The sequence below is a fragment of the Drosophila simulans genome, chromosome 3L, assembly GCF_016746395.2.
Source record: "Drosophila simulans strain w501 chromosome 3L, Prin_Dsim_3.1, whole genome shotgun sequence".
Classification (NCBI taxonomy): domain Eukaryota; kingdom Metazoa; phylum Arthropoda; class Insecta; order Diptera; family Drosophilidae; genus Drosophila; species Drosophila simulans.
In genome coordinates, this window is record NC_052522.2 from 16,132,149 (window position 1) to 16,148,838 (window position 16,690).

General features: G+C 43.5%; 3 protein-coding genes across 4 annotated transcripts; 2 read left to right on the plus strand and 1 right to left on the minus strand.

Moving 5' to 3' along the window:
• The first annotated feature begins 203 nt into the window (after window positions 1-203).
• LOC6738326 (serine/arginine repetitive matrix protein 1) lies at window positions 204-4,490 on the plus strand. 2 transcript variants are annotated; one of them, XM_016171588.3, is made up of 7 exons: window positions 204-465; window positions 521-851; window positions 917-3,016; window positions 3,072-3,287; window positions 3,360-3,558; window positions 3,616-3,864; window positions 3,982-4,490. In XM_016171588.3, the coding sequence occupies exons 2-7, from the start codon at window positions 532-534 to the stop codon at window positions 4,021-4,023; spliced, it is 3,126 nt and encodes a 1,041-aa protein (XP_016032174.1). In that variant the 5' UTR covers window positions 204-465; window positions 521-531; the 3' UTR covers window positions 4,024-4,490. The 2 variants fall into 2 exon arrangements, with proteins under 2 accessions (XP_016032174.1, XP_016032173.1); XM_016171587.3 differs by having other exon boundaries at window positions 527-851.
• Window positions 4,487-14,731, minus strand: LOC6738329. Its single transcript, XM_016169397.3, has 8 exons — window positions 13,350-14,731; window positions 13,234-13,292; window positions 12,913-13,036; window positions 12,663-12,843; window positions 12,406-12,598; window positions 10,705-11,790; window positions 5,146-5,286; window positions 4,487-5,027 (listed from the first exon to the last, which is right to left on the minus strand). Exons 1-8 carry the CDS (start codon window positions 13,822-13,824, stop codon window positions 4,797-4,799), a joined length of 2,490 nt encoding a protein of 829 aa, XP_016032175.1. The 5' UTR covers window positions 13,825-14,731; the 3' UTR covers window positions 4,487-4,796.
• On the plus strand, window positions 8,341-10,636 carry LOC6738328. Its single transcript, XM_002085102.4, has one exon. It carries the CDS (start codon window positions 8,730-8,732, stop codon window positions 9,786-9,788), a length of 1,059 nt encoding a protein of 352 aa, XP_002085138.1. The 5' UTR covers window positions 8,341-8,729; the 3' UTR covers window positions 9,789-10,636.
• Window positions 14,732-16,690: the final 1,959 nt, after the last annotated feature.

Genomic DNA, 16,690 nt, shown 5'->3' on the forward strand with positions numbered 1-16,690 from the left:
TTTTAGGCAACTTATCCCAATATGGTTATTTGGTTTTTAGATTTGAAATGACCGAATAACCCCGAAACTAGTAATATTTACATTCCTCAATAAACAATTGAAAGTACTAAGATCAAAATTCGATTCCTTGGTTAACTTTGGTTCTTAGTATGAAAAAGGTATTTTATTCAGTATTTATTAAGCCTTTACCGAAACGTGATTACCCTATTGGTTTGTGTCACTACTAAATGCCTGTCAGAAATTATTCGCAGAATTAAACGGCGAAATTTTTCTCGCACTTGGAAATTGGATTTTCGCTGAAAGTAAACGTTTAAAAAGTGGGATAAACCCGAATTAACCTATTTGGGGTCTTGGGCCTTCGTTTTAAGTGGTTTTAAGCAACTAAAAAGGTGAGCCCGTCGGCGGATCAGTAAATTCAACCGGCAGACGCTTTTTTGTTGGCCAAAAATTTGCAGACGTGAGCGCGTGAGTTTTTGGGGGGGTTAATGCCAAAAGATGTACATACCTGACCGTCGTCCAGTTGCAGGCGTAATGTCCAACGAGATCTACGACTCCTCCAATTCGCAGCTAAGTAGCGACGAGTATAGCCACGAGGAGGAGGAATACGACGCCCTGATGGACGCGGCGGTGAGCAAGCAGCGACCACAGAAGACGAAATCCAAGGAATCCGAGTCCGAGAAACCCGGAAATGGAGCTCCGGAATCGGAGGCTGCCACTGAGAAAAATGAAAAGCCGGATGACGAGGCGGTTCCACCTTCCACACGCTCAGAAACAATCCGGCGTATCCGCCAATTGCAGTTACAGCGGGGCAGGCTGCCCAATCTTTACTTCAAGCGTCGCAGTATTCGTTGGTAAGGCTTACTCTCCCAAAGAACCTACCGAAACTCTAATCCTATCTTATCCGATCCCACTTCAGGCTGCGACCCAATAAAATGGACTACAACAGCTATTTTGACGGCCTGATGGACTTGCTGCCCAAGCGCAGATTGAAGCACCTGGTTCGCTTCCATGCCAGGCAGCGCAGGACCTACGACAGCAGGAGCAACAGTCGTAGTCGCAGCCACAGCCGCAGTCTTAGCCGAAGTTGCAGTCGTAGCCGCAGTCGTAGTCGTAGCTATTCGCGCAGCCGCAGCGGCAGTGATTCGCCGGAACTTATTTGCCTTGACGACACGGAGAACGAGGATTCGCCTGAGAAACCAGAGCAAGAGCCGATAAGGGTTACGCCCATCAAGGAAAATATGTCTACGGTTCCGGCACCGCCCCAACTGAACTACGATATGCCAGAAAGGAAGAAGGCAAACCAACTTGGAAACAACGAAAACGGTGCCTCTATCCTCGACGAGTTCCTGGTAAAGAAGGATCCCCAGGAACCGGCCTTCGACTACGGAAAGCTCTCAGCGTCTCGGGAATTGGAACAGGCTCTAAAGGACCAGTCGCAAGATGCGCCAAATGAGGCAGAGTCGCTTGTGGTTGAGGCCACTCTTAAAAGACGCCGTTCGTTAACACCGCCCGAAAGCGACGAGAAGCGCGACAATGATGTAGGCAAGGATGATGATGTAATTGGGTTTCCAACGGTGCAGCAAAAGAAGCCAATAGAGGCAGCTCCACCATTAAATCTCCGAATGCCCAACACTCCACCGACTAATCCTCTTCAGCGTCAGCAGGCTTTTAAGCTGAGCACACCGTATACTTCTGCCGCCAATCAAGCTGACTCTTACAGTTTAAATACTCCATCGCCAACGGCCACCCAAATGCAGATATCCTATCCCAACGACAAGCTGTCAAATAACATGAAAGGTAATGCGACATTCTCGATTCAACAGGCAGCTTTAGCCCAAGTCGCTGCATCCTATGCTGCTGCACCACAAGTGGCTGCCCTCGCGCAGAGAGCTCCGTCTCAGGTTGCTCCACTACAACAAGCCCCCGTGCAACAGATGCACTTTCCAAGATCAGTTCCACCACAGCAGCTTCCTCCACCACAACAGCGAGCTCCACCACAGCAACGGGCTACAGCTCCATTCGCTCCACCACATAGATCAGCTCCACAGCAGCTAGCTCCACCACAGCAGCTAGCTCCGCCACAGCAGCTAGCTCCTCCACAGCAGCGAGCTCCTCCACAACAGCTAGCTCCGCCACAGCAGCTAGCTCCTCCACAACAGCTAGCTTCTCCACAACAGCGAGCTCCACCACAGCAGCTAGCTCCACCGCAGCAGCGAGCTTCCCCACAGCAGCTAGCTCCACCACAGCAGCGAGCTTCACCACAGCAGCTAGCTTCACCACAGCAGCTAGCTCCATCACAGGAGCTAGCTCCTCCACCGCAGCAGACAGATTCATCAAGACCAGCTTCGGTGCAGACTTCGACCCCTCAAAGGTATTCTAATCCACATCAGTTTGCCCAACCACAGCAGGTCCATCAAACGCCAGCTCAACTGCATCCTGCTCCAGTGGCTGCTCCCAACTTTGCGGTGCCCCAGCAGCCGCAACCCCGTCGATCGGAAACAGTGAGCACCCAGACGCAGGGTTCGGGGTCACCAGCGGCTTCTTCTTCGACAACCCGCCAAAAGTCATTTGTTGATCTCAACAACAGTGATGCAAACTTCCATTATCGCGTCAAAGAACTTTTCGATGAAATTAACGCGACAATGATTGATAAAATTGGCTCGCTGCCCGATGAAGAAGATTCATTGAAAAAAGAGCGCGAACGCATCGTTGCGGATCTTGCAGTCCTAGATAAGCTGATGGCCCAGAAAGAGGATGAATATAACCGACTGCTGTACTTGAGTCACATTAAGAAGGAGCTACTTGATCGAATAGAGCGAAAGGAGCGCACGATGCTTGTTAAAGACCTACTGCCTATCCTTGTCAACAAGTGCTGCACCAAGGATATCAGTGAGGTGCAGACGATGCTAGAAGAGGAAATCGATTCTCCAATGACCCCCAAGCATAGTCTGTCGGCAATTGAAAAATTACTGAATTACGCCGAGTTAAACCAGAACATCATACACACTCTGCGCGGGTAAGCATTAAATGTTTAATTCTAAGAATCCTAAGTTAAAATTGATCGTTTTCAGTTCCTTGCGTTTTAATAAACGCACACCGGCCGTATCTCCGCGCCATTTCGAGGATGACCAAATGCTATTTCGTAGAGATTCCTCGTACGTAAATCATCTATCATCGCGAGATCAGCGTTACGAATCTCGGGATGCGGGAAATGACCATCTGCTAGAGCGCAATCCAGACAGAGATCCGCCAGCCAAGCGACCAAAGCTAATCCACTCGCAAGACAGGTGAGAAAATACAAATTAAACATAGAAACACATATACTAGAACATATTATTTTAACGTCATATAATTTCTAGAAACCAGGACATGGCAAGCTCCTCGTCACATTCGTCTATCAATCTTTCAGAGTCGCTCCGCAAGATTAGGTCTTGGAGAAATTTTTCGCATATTAGTAACGTCTCAATGGGGGACAATAATTCGGATAATGAATTACAGATGGATCCGCTGTTCAACAGCAGTCCGATGGCCTCCCATCGCCAACTGGCCATTAGACAGGTATGCACTTAATCACAATATTTTAGACATTCCCCTAAAATATGTGTTTCCATTTAGTCCTACCAAGAACAACATTCCGCTAATATCAACGACCAAGAGAATGTCAAAAAGAGGCACAAGTCCCACAAGCACAAGTCTCACAAGCACAAGTCCAACAAGGATAAGAGCACCAATAAGTCCCAGGGTGAATCTTCTGACACCATCAACGGTAACACAGGTAGGCAATGCCACGAGTGCAAGCTCTATGGAGCCACCGTCGTGTGCTCCCACTGCCAGAATGAATGGTACTGCAGTCGTCTTTGCCAGGTAAGCAATTTAGGATTTATTATGCATTTTATGCATTTTTTTTAATTGTTATACACTGCGACGCATTGCAGAAAAAGTACCCATGTTTACCTATCTTTTACAATACATTCGTTACAGCTGAAAGATTGGGACACACATCGCAGCACTTGTGGCATTTAAATGGACTTTCCGCAGGACATCAGCATTACTAAACCATAACTATATAGACGTATCGCATATGCACTACTATATTTACTCAACCGTGTAACTCACTGAAGGATACAGGACACTGGCGGACCATTTTCAATTGCTTTTCATTGAATTAAGTGAATCACAATTTAAAATGCAATATGCCTAGCTATTATAAGTTGGTAGGGTTTACATATAATAATTATAATTCCTTAATAAGTGCGCAACTAAATGTATGAATTTAGAGATTGAATCCAATTTGCTATGAACAACGCGCGAAATTCCTTTTGTTTCAAAATCGGATTGATCAAATGTTCCTCGTTTTCCCACTTCATCATTTTTTGTTTGAAAATTAAATATAATTGACTTCTTGGTTGCTACATAAAAGATATCTATTTAAGAATTAATATATTTATTTTAATTCCATGCTAAAGGCAAAATAAACAAGTTCATATTTATTTACAAGCAATTTTTATTAAATTGTTGGGAACCAAAAAGTATTAGTTCAACGAAATAAAGAAAATGTTAACACGATTTATTAAAATTTTAGAAAGTGTTTTTTGAAATTGGTGCTTATAAAATATAAAATTTTACCGTTTGCAGCACTGGTTGACTTGGCCAATCGATAATTGCGGTAAATTGGCGCCAAGTTTATTGTTCAAATTTCAAACAGAATTTTCTGTGGAATTCGAGCAAAGTTTTATGACAAATCACTCGTATCATGGAATTTTTCTAGACCTTTTAGGGCTTTGCCGTCACCTCATTTATTTACTGCGCCCGCGCAACTGGCACATCAGCTTGATGTCATTGATATGCAGCCGGAGTGGCTGCCTCCTGGACCACGGACCACGTCGCAGTTTACGGATGCGCAGCTGCCGGCTGCAGTAGAGCCGGAATTTCAGATTCGGATTCCAGACGGCACCGGCCGAGGCGGAGGGCGTGACGCATTTGTAGGCATATTGCCACCATAATCGAATGCTCTGCTTGGTGCTGTGCTGGAATCGAAAGGGGATTGGATTCAGTAAGTGTGGGGGTGTGTGTGTGTGTGTGGAGATGTAGTAAATATTATGGGACACCCTAAAAGAAGGTGTCCAACGGGGGAAAAACACTCACCATGTAGACGGGCAAGACGTAGAAGCGCTTGCACTCGCGCCTCACAAAGTTGAAGGCGATGGGGCGGCGGTACGTCGATGACACCTTGGTCAGGTGCGAACGGATCGCACTGGCGCTGGTGGAGCGCTGCAGACGCTGGAGCTGCAAAATGGGAATGGGAATATATAGAAACAGAAATAGGCGCGCGCACGTAATTAGTTTTTCCAAACAATTGAGCACATTTCGAGAACACAATTAATATGCGCAAAATGTTTGCGAAGAGTTCGCGCCAAATTTGGCTTGCAAATGATTCGAATCGCGCTGCGTTTCAACTGAATTATGGCCCATAACTGTGTGTACTCGGTACTATATTATTATATTATTGTACTTAAACTAGACACCTGGCTCTTGAAAACAATGCTAACTATGCCAGTAGAATTCGGATGGGATATTCATATTTTATTCGTATTTAAGCGGTGGTCGAAGAGAATAAAACTATAGTTAATTTTAATGTTTTTTAAGCAGCCAAACATTAAGTTGTTCTTAAAAGGAAGTAAAGGCACAGATTCCACTGTCTAAATTTGAGTAAAAACTAAACAAATAAAGCAATAAAGATTAAATTAGAACATCAACATATATATTTTTCTTCGCCCTAATGAAATACAAATTTATCGTTTGATAGAAAACCAAAATCCAGTTGTAATAAAAATGCTTATCAAATGAACACGACTCCATAATAACAACCGTAAACACAAAGTTTATGTGCTGTTTTATTTATATCAATAAAAAGTAAAAAGTATTTGTTTTTTTTTTTTAGGAGATATTGGTATTTAGCCATAACTGGGAAGACAGAAAGTTTGCTAAAATCCTTATCATTTAAATTTTATAAACAATTGTGAATGAAATGATAATATACCGACATTATCTAGATGATTAATCACCTGCCGAGCCAGAAATCGTTATCTTAAGTTCGGAAAACTCCACAATAGTTATGGTATTTATGGTTGGGGGAGTGGGGATCGCTTGGGTGGGGCTTTGTTGGGTTCGTTGTGTGTGGCTGTGGAGCGTGAGGTGGTGGGGAGGGGGGTGTCCCTGAACCTGCTTATCAAAGCGGCAAGCAAGTTGCAAGGCGGCTTGGATTGTTTTCGCAGTGAGCCGAAGTGACAGAGTCATCCAACTCGAAGTTGATAGCAATTAAGTGCGCTTATCAGTTTAGAGACGCGATTTAAATTAGCACCCCAATGGAAACACCCCCTCCCCTTAATCGCGCAGCACCCCCTCCCAACCCCCTTAATCCAGCGCTTTCTTGGCGCTTTGTCCTCGGCGATGACTACACGCCGACAAGTTTTTGCTATTATTAAACAGTTTTACAAGCCGCTAACGCTCAGAAATTGTTGCTAATTAGCCGAACCGCGCACGCCGGCGCAGCAGACCTTAAAAGCGACCCCTCGATGGGTACAGAGGGGGGCGGGGTGGAGGGTTAGGAGTGGGCTGCCACTAATAAAGGTGTGCGCTGGTATGAGCAGCGATGCACTGCGAGAAATGATCCACTACATTGCACTTCTATACAAATCACTCTCTAATTATTTAACGATAACGTCAATAGCAGAAAGTTTACTTTAATAAATAATATATAATATTATTTAAATAATATTGTTTAAATTTTAAATTTAATTATAATTATAATTTTGAAAAATAAATTTAAAATTGTTACCTTAAATTGCATAAATAGGCGTAAAAATAATCAAATATCAAAAATAAAATTTAACAATTATCATTCTTTAATTTACAATTGGTAAAACTTAAGGGGCTGTTTTTATGGTTAAAATTAAATATGAAGAGAGGATAGCTCAATTCTGTCACATTTTATCCTAACTGCAAATGAGACCTATCGCATATTAATTGCACTCATTTTCTGTCAGTGCACGTGTCAAGATTGGAGGCAATCGAGCTGAATTAGATGCTGCTGGGGTCGATTGAGTGCAGATCAGGCGATGAGCAATCGAGTGCAGGGTGCAGCGAGCAGCGAGCAATTAGATTCTTCGAAAAAATCTAAAAATTATGAAAGGACCTTGGAATGCAATTTTGCTGTGTGCCACAATTTGCATGTGAATAATGGCAAAAATCACAGCTCTCGCTGTCAAACGGTGCGTATGCGTAATATTTATGTGCGCCGCACAGTCTGTCAGTTGGAAATTATGTTGTCCTAGCGTAGACTTTCCCTATTTATTTATGTATTTATTTTTTTTAGCCATTTGAACCCCGACAATTAACACGACAAAAAGCGAATCTAACGCTCCGTTTAAGCGATTTGTGTGCTCGCTCTTTAATGAAATTCGCTGCTGTGTTTGATGTTGTATTAGGGGTACGAGTAACGAGTATGTGCGTGCTACGGCCTTTTTGTGGCCCGTGTCCGTTGGGCCGGCACTATCGCCATCTCTATCTGCCCGGCTATATGTACATATATCTGTCGCGATCGGTCGCAGGGTGTCGCCGTGCTGGGGTTTTGTGGCTATGACTCAGCGTCGCAACAACAGTAAGCAAATAGCGTTGAAGGAAGTTGGTGTCACGTCTATTAGATACCCATTAAATCTAGGAAGTTGTCACTTTTAAACTTTTGAGCTAAATACAGGCCAAACTATATACACTCATTGCTTAAAGGCATATCAAATTTGAAGTCCATGATCTTAGCAGCGATTTTTGTTCACAGTTTTTCTATTATTTTCAATTAGCTTTTTATAAATAGTTTTAATTCACTTTAAATGTTTGCTTAAAACGGAAATTAACTGAAAAGAAACATGGAGTTTTGCACTACCATACTTTTATCAGGACTATCGGCATTATAAACCCAAATGTATGCTACAAAAAATATCGTTCCCTTTTGAAGGCAACAAGGAAACTCTATAAGAACTCCCATACTTCTTAAAAGAAAGTAATATTTAGAAGATATATTATATAGAGTAAAGTAGGGAGTAGGGAAACATATGCATATGTTTTAAGACCTAAAATGCAGCACTCTCTTCAGTTGAAGTTTAAGATACATTTGCCCTACTTTTTTTTCCCAGAATCCCTGAATATCCAGCAACCAAATCGCTTTGACTCCCCATTGTGCGTACCATACCACCTGGATGGTCTAGCACACCCGTTGCACTCCACACACACCGGGTACCACAACTCCCACCACAATGAATGGCGGGCGCTGTGTTCCGTTCTGTTTTATTCTGCCAGTTGATTTCGGTTCGGGTTCGGATCCGCTCATTCAGTTCAGTAGTGCTCAGCTCGGTTGGAGCGACCACGGTTCGTGTCGATTGCGAATCCGCAGGCCAGCGTGTTCCGTTGCCATTGTCGGTTTGGATCGCGGAGAGGGTCTTGCAAGTAAAATTCATGTTAATGAATGTTAATTTATACATTTGTAAGAATCTAAAATCTGTTTTTCCATACACAACAATTATTGACGCGCGGCACTCGCTTGGCGGCGATTTCGAATTTTGAAGCAGTCGCGCCCGAAACGTCGCCGCGAACGCAACGATCGGTTAACGGTAAAGCTATAGAAGGCCTCCCACTTTGGAACCAGTAGTAGTAGTCCTAGGGGAGATTAGACCAGAATGGATCCCGAGTTCGTGAACAAATACAATCAGGTCCTTAGCCGTCTGAAGCTGGTGGAGAACTTCGATGGCAGTGATCCTGGCAAGCTGCCGCAGTTCCTGCACAAAATCGAGGCCCTCATGCCGGCCATAAATAGTTTCGACGACTACTACAAGTCCCAGTTGATAGGACATATCAAAAATAAGTGCACAGATCGCGCCAGGGAGGCGGTCTTCACGCGACAAATGAGCGCACCCGTGGGCAATGGCAATTGCGCCGGGAATGGCCACCTCCTGAAGGCCGAGTCCTGGCTTAAGCTCAAGGATCAACTGCTGTACAACTATGCGGAGCGGGAGTCCAGCTACTCGCTGATACACAAGATACGCAGCGCTGTCCTGGACTCGAACATAGAGCTGTACTACCAGAAGATGGCCAAGCTCAAGCACAGACTGATCAATAGAAAGCTCACGCACAATGACACCCTGTATAGTCTCGAGGACATAGAGCGCATCACGCTGCAGGTGTTCCGGGATCATCTGCCCGAGCCGACGCACTCGATGATCCTGCGCCGGAATCCCAAGAGCATGGAGGAGGCCTATCGCTACATAGTGGAGGTGCAGCAGCAGTTCTACACGCAGAGCGGATCTCTGGCCAGTGACCACCAGGCGGCCACCTTCAGCACCAGCCACAAGCAGCAGTCCTACGGCGTGGGAATGGGCGGAGTGGGCGTGAGCACCGTGGGAGTGGGCGTGGGCATGGGCATTGGCATGGGCGCCGTCGGCCTGGGGGTCTCCTCCTACGTCCGTCAAATGTCCAACGACAAGGGCCAGCAGAGTAGCACGAAGAGCTACTACAATCAGTCGGCTCCGCCCGTGGGCGCCGGCAAGAATCATCCGATGTTCAAGAGCATGGGCAACCCCACCTTCAAGTCTAGCTTCAGCTACAATGGCACCAGCAGCAATTCGGGCATGGGATCGAATTACTCGAGTGCCAAGAAGTCGGACATCAAGCAGAACTACCAGCAGCAGAGGAGCCAGAACTACTCGAAGACCTCATCGGCGAGTGCTTGGAAGAAGTAGTAGTGGTAGTAGCATGGCTAGACGATCTCCCCCTCCAATCGATCGGCGGTCCAGTGAGATAAGCGCATCGCGCATGACCTAATCCCTTGGAGCCTGTGACTAAGCCAGGGCAAAGTGATTGCCACCTCATGCTAATTACCCCGATAGCTCACCCTCTAATGGCGATGAGGTGGCCGAAGATTATAGGATGTGAATATAGATTAAATTGTGATGTGAGAGCCATACTGGGTGCAACGAGATGGAGGTGATCAGCCCTGTTCCGCGATAATCGTAACCAATCCCTATCAGTACAACTAAGACGATAATGATGTGAATGTTCAAAGAAAACAAATAATACAAATGTTAATGTTATAACTAACAATGCGGCAATTTAAATACCTCCATGGATTAAGCGTACTAGATTGCACATGCAAATAAAACCAAACCATGTGAATGCATACAGATGAAGATAATACAAATAGAAATTAAGGGCATTGCGATAATAGAAAGTTATGTACTATCAACTAAAAATTAAAACAACTAAAAGTATAGAATCACTAATTCGAGCTGATAGCAATGATCTTGTCGAAATACAAGATAATTAAGCCGATCGAGATAATTGAATGCATGATGTTCGATCTTCGGTAATGATGACATCGATCGCGTGTCCATCGATGATGATCGATCCGCGGACAGTATCGACATGTTAATTATTAGCTCATAAGACCCGAGTGTATATAGCTCCACCACACCTCAGCACCAGTCACATTACCCCCTATATCTATCCACCGCCAATCGCCTATTTTTAACAACAATCGCCCACCTTCAAATTCTGTTTTTTTTTGTTAACAATAAAGTGTAAAGTCTAACAGCCTTAGTGTATCTGTGTGTTGGTCGGTCAGGGGTATCGAATTTGGCATAGTTTTTGTTTACTCACAATTTGCTGGGCACTGGAACTGTGGGCGGAGCCCCGCGGATCATAGCCCATGTCCTGGGGCGCTGGCTCCGATTGCTGCTCCGGCAGCTTCACAGTCTTCGGTCTCGAACGCTCCTTGACATCCTTTTCGGGCTTGCCAAAGAGTCCTCTCTGCTCCGCCCGGCGAATCAGGTACTTTTCATTCAAATGAGTCAGGGTTTTGCGACGCACCAAGGCCAGGTAACTGCCCGTAACCTGCTGTTTGATGCAATCATCCTGGTTGATGCATATATCCGGCACGGTATCCTGCACGAACTCATCGATATCGGGTGTTACTATCAGATCAATGCTTTCCACACGCGGCAGTGGCGGAGCTGTGGAGCCCGCAGGTCCAGGAGCTGGAGGTTCCGGTTTGTCCTTCTTCCTGGGCGAATCCTTGCTCATTGCAGCTGCCGGAATGTTGGCTGCCTCCGCTTCGGCTATCGCCTCCAGACGCTTCTGCTCCTTGTACGCATTGCGATGCTTTTCCAGCGCCAGCTTATTGATCAGCTCCAGGACATGCTGCACCATATCCTCGTTCTCGGTGCCCACAATCGAGTGCGTTTGATAGAGAACGAATTGCACTTGGGGTCGCGACATCGACATGGTGAGGGTCAGCAGCTGCTCCTCGAGTATCATGGCCACCCGCTGGCGACCCTCGTCGCTGACCTCCGATTCGGTGAGCACCTCCAGCATGCTCAGATCGCCACCACGGGAGCAGATCAAATCGATGGGATCCGAGATTGCACTAAAGGAATTCGGCGGTGTGGCGAAGACACCCACAACCGTTCGAAAGCGATTCGATTCCATGGGGAACGAGGTGAAGGCATCGCCAAACAGCCGGATATTATTGACCCCAATGGATTCCATATATCGCCGGTACTCCTTCAGATTTGCTCCTGCTCCATAAACATAAAAGTTATTCACCCGGTTGATGGAGTAAAACAAGGCTGCCAAGTATGCCGTGGATCGTGGAGAACCGATATGCGTCTGCAGTATATCGCCATCCAGCTCAAAGTAATCCATCAACTTGGACATGATGGCCGGACCGAAGGTGAAGTTCTTGTCCTGAAAAGGGAATCAATACAAGTGTAAGCATTCAAAAAAAAAAGTGCATTGAACCTTTTGCCATTAAAGCCAAATATGTTTTGTCATTTGCAAAAGTTTTTAGATATCACATTACCGATAACTAGTTTATATAACGTTGTTTTTTCATGTCGCCCGGCTTACGTGTTTATTGATCATACGCAGTGTTGACTTACTTAAGTTGTAGTCATAAGCTGTCTATGTCCACTTTTTCCGGGAAAAACTTCACCGTAAACACGAATTGCTTTGTAATTTGTATAGACATTTAGACATAGAAATTTTATAGACATTGAGACTATTAGTCTAATTTCCGGAAGTAAGCTGTTTTAGTTTCTAATCAATATCGATTGTAACGATCGGACATATAAAAAAGTTCCACTGTTAAAATAATGCAAATGAAAAGTAAGAATTCGGATAATAGAAACACTTAGACTAAGGCTATCAATATTAAAATATGAGTTAGAATTAATTTAATCATTTTAAACTTAGAAATAAAATTCTCCATGTCATAAAATATTCTAAGATTTTAGCAGCATAACTACTTTTTCCATTAAAATTCTACAATAATAATCTCATATATATTTTTTTATGTCTCACCTGCATTATAAAGTAATGTTTACTCATCAACACGGATTTGGTGAACTCGCTGCGATCCTTGGGAATGCAGGATATGACCAAAGGACATATGTTGTCCCACTTGCAGTGCTGGACCAACAGTGGCTCCTCGTCGTCCGGTCCGTGGACAGTAAAGCCCATTTCTGTAAGGATCTTATCCGCCTCCTCTTTATTTCTAACAATTAAAATGCATTTTTAGAAGTCTACAGTAAACTAGTATAAAGATCATATTTACTAACCGTATCAAAAACGGATTTATCCAACCGGTCACTACAGGATTGGCAGCTGCGATGGCCACCTTTTCGTTTTGGAGGTGGATAGGCAGTAGTTGGGACAGTCGGAGTGCTCCCACCTGGATTCTCATCCGGGAAATCGAAGCTGCCAGTCGAATGCGATGTTGCCAAAGGAGATCCGCGAGTTCTGTTTAAAATTTGGATTAAGAATGAATGTAGAAGAATGTATTCTGTCTATCCTGTAGCCCAGACCCACCTGTAACTTCGGATTCCTTGTAAAGCCTCGCCTGCAAATCCTTTTCCTCAGAATTTCGACCCTTAAACTGACGATCGTAGAGTTCAAAGAGCATCAGCCAAATTCTTTGCTCGTCGTTTTTTAACTGAGAAAAATTAAGGATAAAATTCTATACTCTGAATTTTCTCTAAAAATCTTGTAAGTAAGGAGTTATATGAGTTTTGGATCAGCCAATGTGCTTTTATTTCATTTAAAAAACATGACAAGTTTATATCTTTATCAAAAATCTATCTTCATCCAAATCTACATCCAATGATTTTCTGAGATATTAAGATCACCGACCTCTTTGTGCTCCTCAAAGAAGGAGACATCCTCCAGAGCGTTCGACATAACAACCTTATCTAAAATAAAGTATCAGAACAAGTTGATAATAATAAGTGACTAAATTAAGAACCCACATCGAAAGACGTCGTAGATCAAGGAGAAAGCCAAACGCATCTCGTGCTCATTCTTGAAGTCCACCAAAATCGGAGGTTTGCGGAGGAGTTTGGCGGCATTGGCGATGGTGGGCAAGGTCCAGCGTGCCCCGGCCTTCAGTTTGATCTTCACCGCCGTGGAATGACAATACTTGAGGGTCCTACTGCGTCTGCCACATGGGCTAACTCCTGGCGATACGATCTTGGTAATGCGCAAGGGGTCGAACACTGGTTTCTCCTTCTTATTGATGTCGTGCAGGGTTAGCGCATCATCGGAAGATTCGTTCACATGACGCTGAATCTCCAATAGCATATAGTACATCTTGTCCTGCCACTCCTCATCGCTGGGCAGGTAGATTTGCTTGGTCTTCTTCAGCTTCTTGCTCTGTTCTTTGAAGATGGCCGGATACACCGAGAAGATGTCCGCCAAACTCAGGAAGAATAGTTGGTTTGACATGTCGGAGTTCGGAGTTCAAGAGCAATAGATCCCAAATATTTTCTAACTATCTATTATCTTTAAAAGTACTAACATTTTTCATGCATACATACTTAATGCGTTATTTAATTCGATTTGATGTAATAAAATGTATTTCACTATCTGAGATCAACCTAATTTCCCTGAAGGTAGTTTATTAAACCATGCAAAGTCACCAAAATGAGGCCGTTTTTTTCGATGTTCATTACCCGGGGTTTTTTTTTGTTTATAATAATTTTAGTTGGTTCCACTAGTAATACATTCACTATCTCACAATCTACAACCTTTTAGCACGTTCAGCTGACAAAAGCAAAATTTCAAAATGTCATTTGATGTGGTTTGTGATGAGTATTCTTGGTATAATACTATAACTTGTATATTAAGTTAATTATTAGATTTAAGCACTAGGTTTCAAAAATAATTAAGGTTTTTTAAATTAGTTTACCGCCTAGCTTAAAACTTCTTATTACATTTAAATTGTTAATTGTAATTAACATTGTAGTTCTCAAAACAACAACTATGTTTCAAATTTTGAAGATTTTAAACAGCACGCAAGGTTTTTCGTTAGGAACTTTTAATTTAATACAGCCTAGTGGAAAAGCACTTAATCACTCTAGGAAATATTTCAGCACGATCGGTAAATTGGGGATTGCCTCCACAATTAGCGAGATACCGATACCGTGCTCCAATTAGGCACAGTTATTATATTGAAATTTCAGCACGATCGTATTGTTATTTTCACGGATCTGTAATCACGAATGTGTTCCCGGATAAACGGGACTTTCCCCGGATAAGCGGATTGCTCCGAGTAACGGTGAAAAGAGCAGGAGCGAATCCGAACCGAGCAGTTGCAGTGAACAGCGGCAACTGGATGAACGAAGCTCGGGTGGACTCTCCTTTCGATGGCGTGTCTTTCATCTCCCTTTTTTTTTGCCTTTGAGCGGTAAAAGCCCCCCCTCGGTTTTCCACCCACTTTCCGCCCGCCCGTCCACAACCAATTCCAATGACAATGACAACTGCTGATTTTCATTCTCAGTCTCGTTCTCTCATTTCCATTTCCATTTCGTTCGGTTCGTGCTTAACACCAATTCAATGCTGGGAGCCTCCGAATTCCGATTCCGAATCGACATCCAACCAAGCTGCATGCTCCATGGAATTACTTATCTATCTCCTGCACTCCCCATCTGCCCTCTCCCTTCCACCCACCTGTCGCCGCATGCAATGTGCACGCCAATGCTGTCGCCCTCTTGCTCTAGCAACCGCCTATCTTGTCAGCTGTAAAAAATATTCGCCACAAAGGACAAACGTACCGTTATAGCGTTACCGTTATAGGCTTTCTTTTTTTTACAGAAGGAGTGTGTTTGTCAGAGCAATAGGTGTATACAGATGTGATCAAGTTATTAGCAATGAATATTAATGAAAAGCAATGTAAAGTTATTTAATGCATTTTTGCATCTTTAATACGAAGAACTAAAGTGATAATTTTTTCGTTTATTAAAACATGTATAATACATATTTTCATTTAATATTTTTTTTTTCAAATTTCAAGATTACTTCTGGCTTTTTAAGTTTCTTTGTGGAGTTTTTAACTTTGAAAGTTCTTAAAAAGACAATACTCTTCATCTAAATAAGCAAAATGAAAACTTCTATACTATTTAGAATCTATTCCATGAACTGCTATTCTTTTGACTGCAGCTGTAACTGCGGATGGGCTATACGATAGATGGATCCAAACGATATCACACTTACCTTTTATTTTTTACGGCTCCAGCACGATTGGCGTAATAAATTCCGTTTGCCATATTCGCATGATTTGCTCTGATTGGAATATTCGTCTTCAATAAATTGTCAGAAATGTCGCTGACAGAAATGGAGGGGCGCAAATGGGTTGGGTGGGTGGTTGGTTGTTTGCTTTTACGATTGTTCCTGGTATTCATCGATGTGTTCGCCTTGATTAGTTGGGGCTTAGAACCCCAAAAGCCCCCTGCCATTCGCTTGATGTTTGATGGCTTCGGAGCGTTCGAATCGAACATCAAATTAAATGTTGATTAGACAACTTCGAAACTGTGGCATAAAATGGGGCAGGTGGTAAGAATTTATTGGCCTAGGTCAAATATCGATTATCGCCCCCACCGCCGTCGTCATCGTAATATTGGGTCAGATTGAATTGAATGTCAATTTGATTGGCATATCTGGGTGCAAATATATAATGCGCGGCTGTACAAATACATCATATATCCTTTGTGACCTTGAGTCGGGCAAGAAAGTTCACCGCTGGGTGTTTACTTCTTCGCTTGGCCTAATTGAATTGCCTGGCTTCGATTAACTTCTTAACTGAGATCAATTGTAATTGGGGAAATTGAACGAAATCATCGCACCAATTAAAAGTGCCACAAAACTGATTCATCTAGCCTGCTGATTGCTGTTGACCACTAAAAACGGCGAACACACCGAAAAGAATCGGGCTTTTTTGCTATCGGGTAAAATTTATAGCCATGGGCCAGTATGACTGTTTTTAGATATGAATAAGCAAACTTGAATTAGAGTTATCAGGGTCTTTCTGCTAAGATAGCTCGGGTGTCATAATTAAATTTTTCCTCCGTTTCCCGGACAGCCGTGGGCAAGTAAAGCCACCCCGGCTTAAAGTCGACCGATGCGACTTCTTTATCGGTACAGTGCGTGCCAGCATCGTAAATCAGTTTCCGCGCATTCGGGGCTTTGTTTTGTTTTGTTTTTTTATTAAGAAGCATATTTATTATATATAAGATGTATGTAATACAATAATTTTTCTTTCTGTCCGGGTTTGCTCTTCGGGTTTTTACGCTTTTATGGTTTCGGTTTCATCTCG